This window comes from Culex quinquefasciatus, chromosome 2 (genome assembly GCF_015732765.1).
Source record: "Culex quinquefasciatus strain JHB chromosome 2, VPISU_Cqui_1.0_pri_paternal, whole genome shotgun sequence".
Taxonomy (NCBI): Eukaryota; Metazoa; Arthropoda; class Insecta; order Diptera; family Culicidae; genus Culex; species Culex quinquefasciatus.
Genome location: NC_051862.1, coordinates 162,136,828 through 162,150,836, shown reverse-complemented (window position 1 = coordinate 162,150,836; position 14,009 = coordinate 162,136,828). Strand labels below are relative to the sequence as shown.

General features: G+C 35.2%; 1 protein-coding gene across 2 annotated transcripts in view; it reads right to left on the bottom strand.

The window, feature by feature from the left end:
• LOC6054790 (lachesin) overlaps positions 1–14,009 on the bottom strand; it is a 189,183-nt gene that overhangs the window by 68,660 nt on the left and 106,514 nt on the right. Inside the window, exon 2 of one of the 2 annotated variants that reach the window (XM_038255590.1) lies at positions 13,151–13,260. In XM_038255590.1, the coding sequence (XP_038111518.1) occupies positions 13,151–13,260 (110 nt within the window). The remainder of the gene's footprint in view (positions 1–13,150; positions 13,261–14,009) is intronic. The other variant, XM_038255591.1, reaches the window with a different exon arrangement.

Here is a 14,009-nt window from a genome sequence, read left to right as displayed (position 1 = left end):
TATTGTATAGTTTATAAAGGATCTTAAGAAAAAAATGTCGGAAATAATATTATAAAATGGCTGAGTCTCATAAACTACATCCGCAATCCATTTGAAAGTTGGCCCAGAGACAGTCGTCAGAAGCAAACATCAAAATCATCATTATCTTCAAATACATATTCCTTAAATTATTAAAATTGCAATGGTTTTCAATGGTTTCCAAAGAAAAAGTCGGAAATAACATTATAAAATAGCTGTATCTACACAGCAAAAAATCCGATGGTAAAATCGCATGCAAAAGCATGCACATCACCTTCGTCAAAATTAACACTTTATATTACAAACTGCATGTAAAATTTTTGCAAACACAAAAAAAAAGTTGCAACCGACCGGATTCAAACCCAGCACCAACAGTAAGGACTGGCGCCTTAGCCCACTCGGCCAGGATAAATGCATATATGAGCTAGACATTTCGGTCAAGTACGTTTCCCATACTGATGGGCTACATATTTCAGGGTGTAAAATCACATAAAATTGCATAAAATAATGCAATATTTATTTTACACCCAGGCCTTTTACACGCAGCTGGATTACTAATTTTTTAGCTGTGTAGAAAACTACATCAGCAAACATTCTAAAACTTGGCCCAGTGATACTTGATAGTCATTAAAACTAAAAACCATCGTTATCGCGAAATGCACATTCTTTTAAATGCAAAAAATTATAGATTCTATTGTTTTTGTTTTTAATAAAAAATCGGATGCAACATCTTAAAAGGGCGGCATCTCAAAAACTACGTTAGTGTTTTTTTCATTTTTTGGATACAAAAATAAAAATGCACTGAAATTGTCCAAATTTGTTGAGAATTGCTCACTTGTATCGTTAAGGCCAACCTTTCTCGCGGGTAATGATTGATAAAATCGTGAAAATCTTTGAAAAAATAGTTTTTTGGACACACAAAAGCACGAGTCTAAATGTATTGCCCAAGAAACTTCCAGGCAAAATTTGAGCTAAATCTGAGCACTTTTGACTTGGATCCTGCTGGTTTGACGAGGAATCACTGAAATAAGACTGAAATAAGGAATTTTAACACTCTATAGGCTGGTACAAATTTTATTTAAAGTTTGTGTTTGAGCTTTGTCCAAGGATCCAAGGAAATTTTAATGAAAATCTCTAGTCATTCTGAAGCTGCACAAATATCTAAACAAAAAGCAGTACTCTTTTGATCACTCCATTGTAATTTATGAGATTTCATGAATTTTGTCGCAGTTTGCTGAATGTTTCTTGCTTTGTCCAGTTCAGAAATCTTTGGAACGTTGTCAAATCCAACATTCTTGAAATGATGGTTGAAATGGCAAAATAAAGTTGACATTGAACTATTTCATTGTTCTAATCATAACCCTTTACAAAAAAATCAAATCCGTTACACATGTCCTTCTACGGTTGTTATGACGCCTTTGCCTTTCGTGTTTCGTCCACAAAAAAGAGGTCATGAATTTTCAAGTGGCCCATAAACAGTATTGGGACAAAACCCTCCCCCCTCACTCCTGTAAAAGGGACAGCGTGATTTAATGGCCACACTTTTGTTCCTTTTCGATTTCTGCAGCAGACCACTCTCCCCTCCCGCTTCCCTTGACCATGGTGTTATTATTATTTTTCCAAATTGAACCGCCCAGATTCTCTGCGGACCCTCCCAACCAAGGCAGAGGGGAAAATCGGGAAAATTTATGTGACCGGCCTTGCTCATCCTTGGCGTCCTTTTTGTTTATGACGACAGAGCGGTTATTAGAGGGGACGACTGCTTCTGGACGCCGTTGTTGCTGCCGCAGAAGGTCATGTTTACATTCGATTAGCATGTTGTCTTCCTGGGACGACACTGCAGGACCGGCAGAGGACACGGTCGTCCACGCGATGACGCGAGGGTGTCGAGACCAATTTTCTGAGCAAATATTGGCACATGGCCAGGGAGAGGGGGCGGTTGGAGGTCGAGGGGATCATCGGTGTATGGTTTATTGGTATCGATTACTGTGAAGGTGGAGCTTTGGCAAAACAATTTAAAGAATGGGATTCGGTTTGCAATTTAAATGATGCTGTTGGGGTTGGCTTGGTCTGTTTATTCAATTAGTTTTAATTGACATCAGTTCTCGAATGTCTGCGTGTTCAGAAAAATTGAAATTGATATTGTGGCTATTTTCATTATTACAATTTTTCATTTTATAAAAAGTTCATGGAATTGCCAGTAAATATTTTCATTGAATTCTAATTCGAAGGAAATTTCTTTCTCAATTTCCCCATAACCGTCAGTCGTCGCCCAGCACATTACCTTCATGAATGTCAACAAGCATAAATCCACCTCCCGGAGGTTATGCGCAAATTCAAAGGCTAGACTCGCTAGCCCAAAATATGAAAGTGCAAAACCTTTTCAAACAATCGTTACAGACAAGCCCTCACCAGAGAAGAAAAACCCAACACATCCCACGTTAAATCCCGCTTCCGCAATCAGAAAAACCGCAAAATGTTACTGCCGCTGTGCCCGCCCTCCCACCCTGTTCATCCCTTAAAACTGCGCTGGGAGAAAGCAACACGGCGAGCAGCAGAAAAAAAGAATGTCCTGTTCCAAGTCGTTAAGTGTAATCTCTACTCTCGGCTCGGCCCAGAAATTTGGCGACGACGACGACGTAATTAATATGGGGGAGCTAAAAATTAAACTCATTTCGAATTATGTAAACAAACGCCACCTCAACCACATGAAAAGGGAGAGGAGGGGGCTTGACATGGAGTCCCATTTTCTTCCTATTATCATTTTCGACAACGATTATCGTCATCACCTTTCCAGGGACTACTCAACACCACCACCACCACCACCACCACCACCGACAGCAGTGACAGTTTTCTGGTGCTTCATTTTTCGGATTTTCTTCTGTCACCATGGTGGGTGCAGGATGTGTTTTGGAGAAATTTTAAATGTTTTTTTTTCTGGGTAATTTTCATATAAATCACCATTCATTTTTTTAAATGAAAAAAAAAATCGTTCAGATTTCTATTGCGAATCTAATGATGCAAGGATGCAAGTTGCATCCACATCTTACACCCAAAACTGGCAGCGCTCGTCCAAGAGAATAATGGCCTCGAGTTGAGAGAAGTGGTACCATTTACGAACACAGAGAACACAGCTCGTTTATTCCCTCGAGGTTCATTTGCCAAAAAAAAATTCTGCCAAAACAAAAAAAAATGTGACTACCGGGATCGAATCAGAGACCTTTGACAGACTTATCAATGACTTAACTGTCTCGGCCACCACAGGCTTGGCAACCAAGAGGTGGTCAGAAGTCGATGTATAACACTTGTTGGAGGTTTATTGTTTTAATTAAAGAATGGACACATTTGTTTTGACGGTGTGAGTTGGTAGCATTATTCTTTCGATTTTGGCACTGAGCCCTCAATAAATTTTGAGAGAACGATTCTCAAAAGGTTTAGAAAATTTCAAATGATTTTCAATTATACACATGAAACATCGAAACAAAAGTTTCCAGATTATCATCGATTGAAAATTTTGGCGAATGGGTAGCGTAATTCGTAATTCTAATTCTTTGCTATTCTTTCGGATCAACAAGTCTCAAAAAAGAAAATTGTAATGAATTTTCTCATGTCTGCATTTATTTGTATTTTTCAGAGTTGGTTGAGGATGGAGACTGTTTAATTTAAAAAAAAATACATTTTTTTCTGAAAAAGACACATTCTGGCGAGGAAACGTCACGAAATTTTTCGTATGATATCAAAACCATTCCAAAGCTAAAATGTTGCTACAGATTCGGATTGGAAGTTGAATTTTATACATGCAAGTGGTGACTATAGGGACGTGGCGTTACATCGTACTGCCATCAGTTTTTTTTAAGTGCAAGAGTGGAAGTGCTGAGTCATCGTCTAAAAATAGACGGCGTCCTATCTCGCCCAGCAAAACAAGGTCGATACAGCAGTCGGTTTCGATGGAAAAAAAGTGGAAAACGTGGTTTAAAACACATTTTAAGTCGAGCTTTTCATTTGCCATATCGATTGCTCCGTGACGTTGCAACGAAGTGAGAAATAGTGAAATTTCGACCCTTTTTGGTTTATTACAAATTAATAACAGCAGTAAAACGACTAAATATTTAAAATGTTTTTTTTTTTCATTTTTTTTTAATTCTTTCCAAAAATCACTTTTTGAGTTCATATTTGAGAACAATTCAACGTACAACAAATAATACAAAAACTTAAAACTTTTGCGACATTATAGTGAACTGTTCAAATGATAAATAAAGAAAGATTAAAAGTAGAAATAAATAATTCTTTATAAAATTCTGTACAATCAGCAACATAAGTTTAGTCTTTGTTTAGTCTAATTTAGAAAAAAAAACAATTTTTATTTCTAGGGGAAATCAAGAATATTTCAAGAATCAAGAATTTTCTAAACTGCCCCTGATCGCATAAATGTCCCATATGCATTTTCATCGATTTCGAGTTATTGATGCAGTTTGATTCAAAATTGTGTGCTCTTTCGAAAGAGCCTAAACATCCAGTACTTTGTTCTAGAAATCAAGAGGAAATACAGTTTTTTCGCGAAAACTTAACACGTAGCCTAATGCATGGGACAAACTTCAAATGCGTTTTTCTCAGCTTGCTGTTTTTGCATATGGGACATTTATGCGAACATGGGCAGTAAACTAATTGTGTATAAACATTGAAAAGTATCAGCAATTCATGTCTTGCTGCATTCATGTTTCAAGAAAAATAACGAAGCTTATAAAAAAAACCAGTTAGAATTAGGCTGAGTAATATTTTCACGCTAAAATAATAAATTTTCACGGGAAACACTATCCAAAAACACAAACGGTCACATTTAACGGAAAATGTAACGGATCGTGAAAAATGCTAAAAATAACCTATACAATCTAGTGTTAAACAATTGTTATTTAATTATATAGATTAAGCATCCAAGCTAAGTGATTTTACCATCTGAACAAACGAAAAGAACTCTTTGCCTAACTGTACATGGCAATTTCACTGATGAATAAAATGTTTTTGAAACGAAATCGTGATAAAAGTGACAATAAATGCAGAAAATGCATTTGTTTTCAGTTGATTGCACTTCAATGGCCTTATAGTTCAAAGTAATCAGAAAAATATGGTTTTGTACCTGAAAAAAAACTTCAAATAATAAAATTAAATAATCTTTTTCTTTAAATTTTGGGCGAAATGTATCCATTAATGCTTTATACAGTTTAAAAGTCATATGCTTCCGTGAAAAAAAAAAAACAAAACAAAACTATCAATAGAGGATTTTAAAACAAATTTGATGTGCTACGGGTTTTTCTAATTTGTGATTCCAAATCTTCAAATTTCTAAAAAGCCTGAGAGCACCAAAGTTAATCAAAATGTTGAAATAAACAAAATACAATGTCTACAATCAATTGTACTCATATTTGTTTTTAAGTTTTTAATTGGAAACCTATCAAATTTTTACTTGAATTTCACGCGGAAATCGTGTACTAAATTAAAAATCAAAATAACATAATTTTCTTCAAAATCGTGCGCTCTTTTTTTTTAACCACAAAAAATATCAAAAATGCACATGAAGTTCATAAATTTAAAAAATAAATTGATGTTTAAACGAGCTGAACTTTAATTTATTAAAAAAAAGTTCCAATAAACGCGAATTGTCTCAACAGCATCATCCGATTGTTTCCCTTGAGAATAAAATGTTACCCTCATAAACCAAACTTATTGCTTATTTGGGTCACATCATCATTTTATATGATGAATCCTAACCATAAACCTTCCCTACTAACAAAATCCTAAGTAGAAGTAGTTTTCCGGCACACTTGGGGGTGTGGATATCGTGTAGAACCCACCCTTGGTAGCAACCTGAGTTAACTAACATTCCCGTCCCAATCCCCTCGAGATCTACAAACTGACATGGCGGGCGCTGTTGGTGGCCAATTACTGTTACCTATTTGCACTCATGTTCAATTTTTGGCGACCTTAATGTTTTATCTTTTCTGCGCATTCATACATGCTGTTGATAAGGGAAACATCTCTAGATCCTTGTAAGTTCGGTAGTGCTAATAGAATATTACGGTCCTGTTCAGCACCATGGGTGGTCTCTTATGCTTATGCTCATGCTGTATTTTAATTTATTTAAAATTAAATGAAACACATTTGAAAACATATTGGAGTTGATACAAAATCTGGACGATTCATGTAGCATAAAAAGCGTCAAATGCTGACCCACAATTACTTTGCTTCAATTTGCTTTAAAGATCAACTAATGTATGTTGATTTCAACCAATCATTAAATATTATTATAACAATGTAATGATTTATATCACATTGTATTTAATTTTACTTATAAAACAGATCCGTTAAAAATTACAAATTAACTCAAATAGCAACATTTCAAAAGGAGGTAGCACAAAATTGTGACCATAAGGGCAAACTTTGGTCTCGCAAAACGAAAAAATCAGAGTTTAGTTCATGAAATTATTCAAACAAGAAAATAATATCTGGTATTTTTTCTTACTTTAAATACACCGTGAATCCGACCCCCCCCCCCCCTCAAACGGACAGAGGCACAGGGATTTTGCCGACTGGATTAGGAGCCAATCCTGTAACAATATGCCAGAAAAGCTCCGCAAAAATTGGCTCTCGAGTTGGGGGGTGATACCACGTGCGGTGGAGGGGGGAGCTAAGTTGACAGAAGCCATGATATTCATGCTTGCCCTCAGCCTCCCCCAGTTTTTTGGGCTACACAAAAAAAAATGTTGACACTTGCTCCCCGTGGTGTGGCTGCTGATGTTTGGGGTGAAACAAAGTTCGGAGAAACATGCCTTATCGGTGTTCAAGTTGACTGCAATCTGACGGAGGTGGCGTCCGAGCGATTGCGGGGGAGAAACCACGAGAGGAATAGTGGAGCGGAAAAAGTTGTGGAAGACGAAATTTTTCAGTGAAGGTATTGCAATGAGTTTCAGAGGTATCGATTTATTGAAGAATTTACATTTTTTTTACTTTTGAAAATAAATAAGAAGATGGCTTGGTAGTTTTTTTTGAAAGGTTAGTCTCATTTCTTTAAACCGATAAATTTTTAAATCATATTAGATCTACTAAATAATATGTATGTAATTAAGGAGATTTTATTCCATCTTTAGATAGATATGCACATTTGTTATTTCTACCTTACAAAATTGATCAAAACTTGCAAATCAACACCCCAGAGAATGATACCTTCTTCTGTGCTTCCCACTTCCAAAAAGTCCTAAAATAAATTGAAAAGCTGACCTTATTAACGCTAAACGGTTGCGGTCGTTTTCCCCCCTCGTAAAAACTTTTCACTAGAGTAAACTTTATTAAATTTAACAGCACGCATCTGGTCGCGTCCCTCTGCCCTTAAACGAAAGCCAGCCTCAAATCATAGGTTGACATAGGTGTGCTGCACGCATGACCCCACTAAAACCTCCTTCTCCCAATATCTCCTATTAGGAGGACTCCCCCTTAAAACCACTCCAACCAAATGTTGACAGAGGCTAACGAGACGACACCCCCACCACTACAAAATTTTCATCAATGAAATTTCTACGTCAACTTTGAGGTTATTTTGATGAAAATCGATTATTTAATTTAATTTTGATATTTGAGAAGCTTTTATTATTTAGATGCGCTAATCAGACTTTTCCATAATTTAATTTCAAAATTATTAAGCACTTAAGGATTCACCAAGGAATCTGTTCCTCTCAGACGCAGTGTCTACCGCAACACTCACATACTATCTAGCACTAATCTACTACACCTACTCATCGAAAGGGGCAAATACACACACACAAACATTCAGTGACAAACGTTAGGGTGGCATCAAGTGACAGCCGTGTTGGGAGCTGAACTGCTGCTGCAACCCCCGAAGCGATCGTACGTTGCCCAGTTCAAGTCACCCCTTGCACAGTGGTCCAAATCGGATATTGATATGGTCAAAACATTAATGATTATTGGTCAAAATAAGAAGTTTGAAAAATAAACGATTTTTTTTACAAAATGTAGGATATAACAAAATTGTAAAATAAAAATAATCCGTCAAAATATTCATATGTTCCGGGTTTTGACCAAACATTGCTCAACACTTTCCCACTGTGCCCCCACATTGGAGTAAACTTTTCCGTCCCCCGAAGAAAATTTAATGTCAACATTATTGACTTTATCGTGAGTTTCCCCTCCTCTACCCCAAAGATTTCCCTCATCACAGCTCGGTTCGCCAGATTGTTGGCTTAAAAACCTTCGTTTGCAAGGTAAACAAGGATCGGGAGACACAGAGAGAGTCGAGAGGGCAAACAAAAAAATTGGGCGAAAACTGAAAAGTTGAAAATCGAAAGGAAGAGCTTTTTTTGTTGCTGCAGAAAAGGGGTGAATTTTTGGCAAACTTAGGTTGATGAGTGAACCGGTGGGGTGGGGTTCGAAACGGATGCGACTCAGACGTGCCAATATTTGGTTAAATGGTTGGGGGGCAGTAACAGGAAGAGAAATGCGTTGAAATTGACTTGAACTCTTGATTGAAATGAGCCATCGGAAATCGATAGAATTTAGCATGGAAAAGCTAAACGCTACAAAAGACTTTATGTACATTGATTATGAACATTGACGATTATTTTTAAAAGTTGTTTGTTTATCATCCAAACAAGGCAAACAAACTTTAAAATAGAGCAAATATATTTAAACATTTAGCCTAGTAATTATCACGAATTCGTGTATAAAAGTATAAATGGCTTAAATAATTTACATGAACGGATTTTTTGAATAGGATCAGAAGTTTTCTAAGTTTAAAAAGATGTAGTTAATGAAACTTAATGAACTACATGCTGACTTGTTGAAAAAACCTTTAAAAATTGTAATTGTTTAAACTAAAATTATTTGACTTTTTTTTAAATTAAAATCAGGAAATTTTCAAAAAAGGCAATCAAAATCGCTTACAAAATTACTCCTGTTTTCAATCAACATAAACATAGATGTAAAATGTTTAAATTTATGAGTTATATTGATAGTTTATTTCGAGATTTCTAATCTATTGAATTTTTAATTTGGATTTTTATTTTTTAAATATTCGAAAATCTGTATCTGACAATATCCGAAAATTACGGATATCCAGATGCCGGGACCGTGGTGTAGGGGTAACACGGTGGGTAAGAACGGGATTATTATGCAACTTGCATACACCTCGGAAATTCCTTCTGGAGGTTGTTGGAGGGACTATTCTGAGTCAGAAAAATCGATTCCCAAAATGATCTGTAGGTGAAAACTGATTTTTATCTCGATTTGAAGTTAAAAAACCTAATAAATCACCTAAAAGCTCAAAAACCCGTCAAAAATCTCGGTTCAACTCTGAACAAATTTGTAAATTTACATCAAGATATCAATTCTTAGTTCCTGAAATATATTCCTGACATAGTACACCTTGAATCGATCCATTACTTGAGTCTCAGTGTCATTACGAGGTGTCAAAAAAATTTACAATTTGCTCTGATAAATAAACTGTCATGTCTGAATTCAAAGACTAATGTTGTAGCATTGTTGCAAACAAAATGAAGATTAATGTTGCAGAAAAAAAGTATGTCATTTTATCCATTTTCAGTAAAGTTATGTCTATATTAGTGGGAAAATTGATACCCATTTTCAAAATTCTTCGATATTTTACTCATTCCAGTTACTACGATCATACTCAGGAGGATGTAACATAAATTACTTTTTGGCTGGTTTCGGTGGGCGTACTGAGATCAAATTCCAAACATGAGCTTGATTGCATTTGAATTCTAAATGGGATTTGACCCGTAATTTTTTTTTTTTTTTTCAAAGTGTAATTTATTGAGGCACATTGGGTGTTTACTTTCAACATCATTGGCATGTAGAAATTTGTGCTAATTCCTGTAGAAATGTTTTTAAAAGTTTCTATCTGCATAGGAAACCCATGACGGATAGGTTCTATTGAAAATTTAATCTAGAATATGGCATTGTATGGTAGCATCGACAATACGATATAAATCATTATATTGTAATTTCAATCTTAAATGATTGGCATAAAACAACATAACTAAGCCGATCTTTAAAACAAATTTAATACAAGTAATTATGGATCTGCAGTTGACGCTTTTAATGCCTCATGAATCATCCGTATTTTGACCGAATCCGGATCCATTATTTTTTCAAATGTGTTGCATGTTGTCCGAATCGAAGATTACTCAACACTTTATTTACAAAAAATACCGTGATGTTACAAGCATTTCAAGGTATTTTTTAAATGTTTTTTTTTTTCTGTTAAGAAACACTGTTTGAAGTAAAATCATCCTTGCAAAAAAAGTTTTCAAAATGCTGTGAAAATCAATATTCTTTTGAAGACTTCGTTTTATGACTTTGTACACAACATCTTAATGTCTAAATTTTGTGAAAAATAGCTTTTCTCAGTGTTATCTGATTTGCTCTCAATTTTGATCTTACGCTTAAAGCTATGTGATTAAAAAATAAAATAAAATCATTTGGATTTTAAAATTAAAAAGTTATTTTTAAATTAAGAACGGGGAAAAATCAAAAATGTTTCATTTATTAGCATTAACAAAAGGACTGAAAGTTTCCGAGATATTGGGAGCTGGGAAGCTATTCTTTAGGAATAATTAGACACTGAATAAACAAAATATTTAAGCTACAACTGCAGTCTGATCAACAAAATCAAAAATGAATTACATATAAGCACATTTTCTCAGGTTTAAAAAATATTGTTTGTAGGGATGCTTATCCTTTATGAAGTTATTTTAAGATGTAATAAATTGCATATTTTTATAAAAACTCAACATTAAAATGCAAATGCTTTAAAAAAATGTGTCATTTAAAATTGCAAATTTGTTTTTGCACTTGAACATGATTTTTGAAAAAAAAATACATTATGTTTTATGTTTCTTTCAAAAATCGCAGTGTTTTGAAAAATTAAAGCTCCATTTCACCCTAAATTCTAGTACAAATTAGCATTTTTTGTTGCGTAAAACATAGAAAATCGAAAATAAATAAATACGTATTTTGGAAAAATATAATTCTACTTTTTATGATTTAAAGTCAAATTAAACTCTCATTGAACTAGCGATTTATCGATTTTCTCTGAAAAGTCCTTATCATAACTTATAACTATGCCGAGAATCGAAAAATATAAAATTGTAAATCACAAAAAAATCAAAATTTTTGAAAATTACTTCAAACAAAAACAGTAAAGTTTTAGCAAAAAAAAACTTACTTAAATCATTTTCCTGAAAACGGTTTTTAACAGGTTAGAGTTTAAAGAAGTGATCTTTAAAATTTATTTTGCATGACTTATAATGCATAAAAAATTTAAAAAAAAGAAACACCAATAAAAAATAACGTCTTAGAAAAACCCAAAATTATTTCTTTGCTAACAATTTAATAGAATTTTTATTAAACGGTACACATAAACCAAAGCATTTGCACCAAGATTTTTGTTACAGACATTTTAGCATCTTCAAAACTACGGTAACTATGGATATGATTTTTTATTCATTGTCGAAAGTACTGTCTTCAAAGTTATGTTTGACCATTTTTACAATCAGGTATTGCAGGATTGGGTCCGTAAGTTTGACAATTTTGAAATAAGAAGACAACTACCAAGGCTGTATATCATAGGTACTCGCGATTTTGCTTTGCATTAGTGTGAGTGCATGGCTCCGTGCCACTAAAACCAAAACAATAACAAACGAACAATAGAGTTATCTAAGCCCGAGCTCACGCACACTAGCACCCCATTTGTTTTGCTGGCGGGTACAAAATTTAACCTCAATCTTTTTCGTGTACGTACACGCAATACATGCGCACGTAGATAACTCTATGGACCGTGCCAGGAAAACCAAAACATAAACAATGTCAGTGTCAGTGGAGTGAGAGAGTCAGAGATAACGATTTTGACAACCGCACTACTACACACTCAATCGCGAGTACCTTAGGTAGAAAGCCATGGACAACTACTTCCTTGGTTGCTGTGCACTCTTAAAAGGAAAACTTTACATAAATTTAAAACAAAATAATTGCAGCTGCCGTGCTGGAAAACTGAAAACCAAAATTCATTCATGGAGAAAGAAAATTTGGAATCAATGTTAATAGCCTCCATGACCCCTGGGAAGATCAAGTCACAGCTCTTTCGTTTCTTCCTCATCGGTTAAAGCTTTAAAGAAAATCAAACTTAAATAAACTTAACGTCACATCACCAAAAGAGGATCGAAAAAGAAAACATGGTGAACCTATCCCAGTCGGTGGAAAATCCATTACATCAGCGCGGGACAGAGTCCCCCACAGTCAAGTCTAGCCACCGGGAATGTGTTGTGAATATCTCGTAAACAAACCTATAAATCGTCTCGTGCTGATATTCGTCGCTAGTCGTCGCCACGTTTTCTGGATACCTACTCCAGGAAAATAGTTAGAACTATTCAACGGTGCGTGGGAGAGAGTGAGGGGATCAGCAGAGGACATCGTTCTCGGGTAGGGGACATTGGTCAAAATTGCAAAAGTTATAAAATTATCTGTTTCATTTCATTTAATTTTAATAAATTAATCAAATTTAAATTCAAAAGTCCAACTATTGACTCTTTTCCCCTAAACAACCCCCGATGCACTTGCAGACTAAGAAAGCTCGCCGTAAGAAATCAAGCTGACGGAAAATCTGTGGCCAAACGGGAAATCAACGCCCCCAGCTTCGTGAAGGAATCCTCGACGCTGTCTGGACCCATTTCCCTGGAATTCTCCAGTTTTTACCCCAGTTGGCAAGGTTGCAAATCGCGCCTCCGGTGGAAATCGATGCCAACTTCGTTTTCACGGAAAAGTGAGCTGCCCGCCGTCGATTTTTCGGCTTTTACGTTAATCGATTGTTATTTGTGGACCAGCCCCGAAAAACTAAATCAACCAGACAGATCTTAAACTTGGTGAGGAGGGCGAGGCCAAAGGTAATTAAATTGGGATATTGATCTAGATTTGGGATTCGAGAATCGAAAACAAGGACGAGTTGACACACGTACGATTTTGGGTCCTTTTGGTTGATTTCGAGGTCACGGGAGGGAGTGGAGTTTAATTAAGTGTCTGAAAGTTGTTGCGATCGAACATGATTACGTACCTTATAGGAGCCGAGGTTTTTCACCGAACATGCCAGCTTGACGTTGCGTCCTGCTGGAACCGTTATGTTCTCGATTATGTCCGTGAATTCCGGATCGTCCACTACAGCTGCTGAAAAAAAGAGAGAAAAAACATTTAAAGGATATTTTTCACCATTTTCACTCAACCACAAAACATTTCTTTAAATTCCCCTCAAACCAAATTACTCCCTCAATATAAACCTGTCATTCATCATCGCAACCAGATGAAGTTTGTTTGTCTTTTTCATTTAATGGTAGAGAAATAACAGATACTGACAGAAGTGAAACCATCCGCGTCCAAAATCCTGCAGAATTTATGTCGTTGCCCCCGTAGAATTTTCCCTTAAAATTGGTCAGTCGAGGTTTTTAAATCTTATGGAGCTTTTTTGAAAATAGAGTGGATAAAAAATTTAAATGGCGCAGGTATATTTAAATCATATTTATTTCGTGGTATTTTTATTTGTTTACTTATAAAAACCAATTATCGAAAAAATAATTTAGAGATAATAAAACGGTTGCAAATAATTTCCAAAGTTAATGTTTCTCGACGCTGACCAAAAAATCGAGGCGGACAAAAAAAAAAGAATAAATCAATCGCAAACTATGTCTTTCATAACGGAAGAAAGCAATTCTCTACGAAACCGTTCCTTTTTTTAATTTTATTTTTTATAATTTTGTCCATATAATTTTCCATACAAATATGACAGTTGTCCATTAGGGTGCCCAGAAAAAATGACGCCTTGCTCCACAAGCGGAAAATGGTTAATTGGGTTATTTTAAGCATCTGTTCAAATTTTGGTTGGTTGTTGAAAAAAATGTTTTTCATACAAAAATAACTTT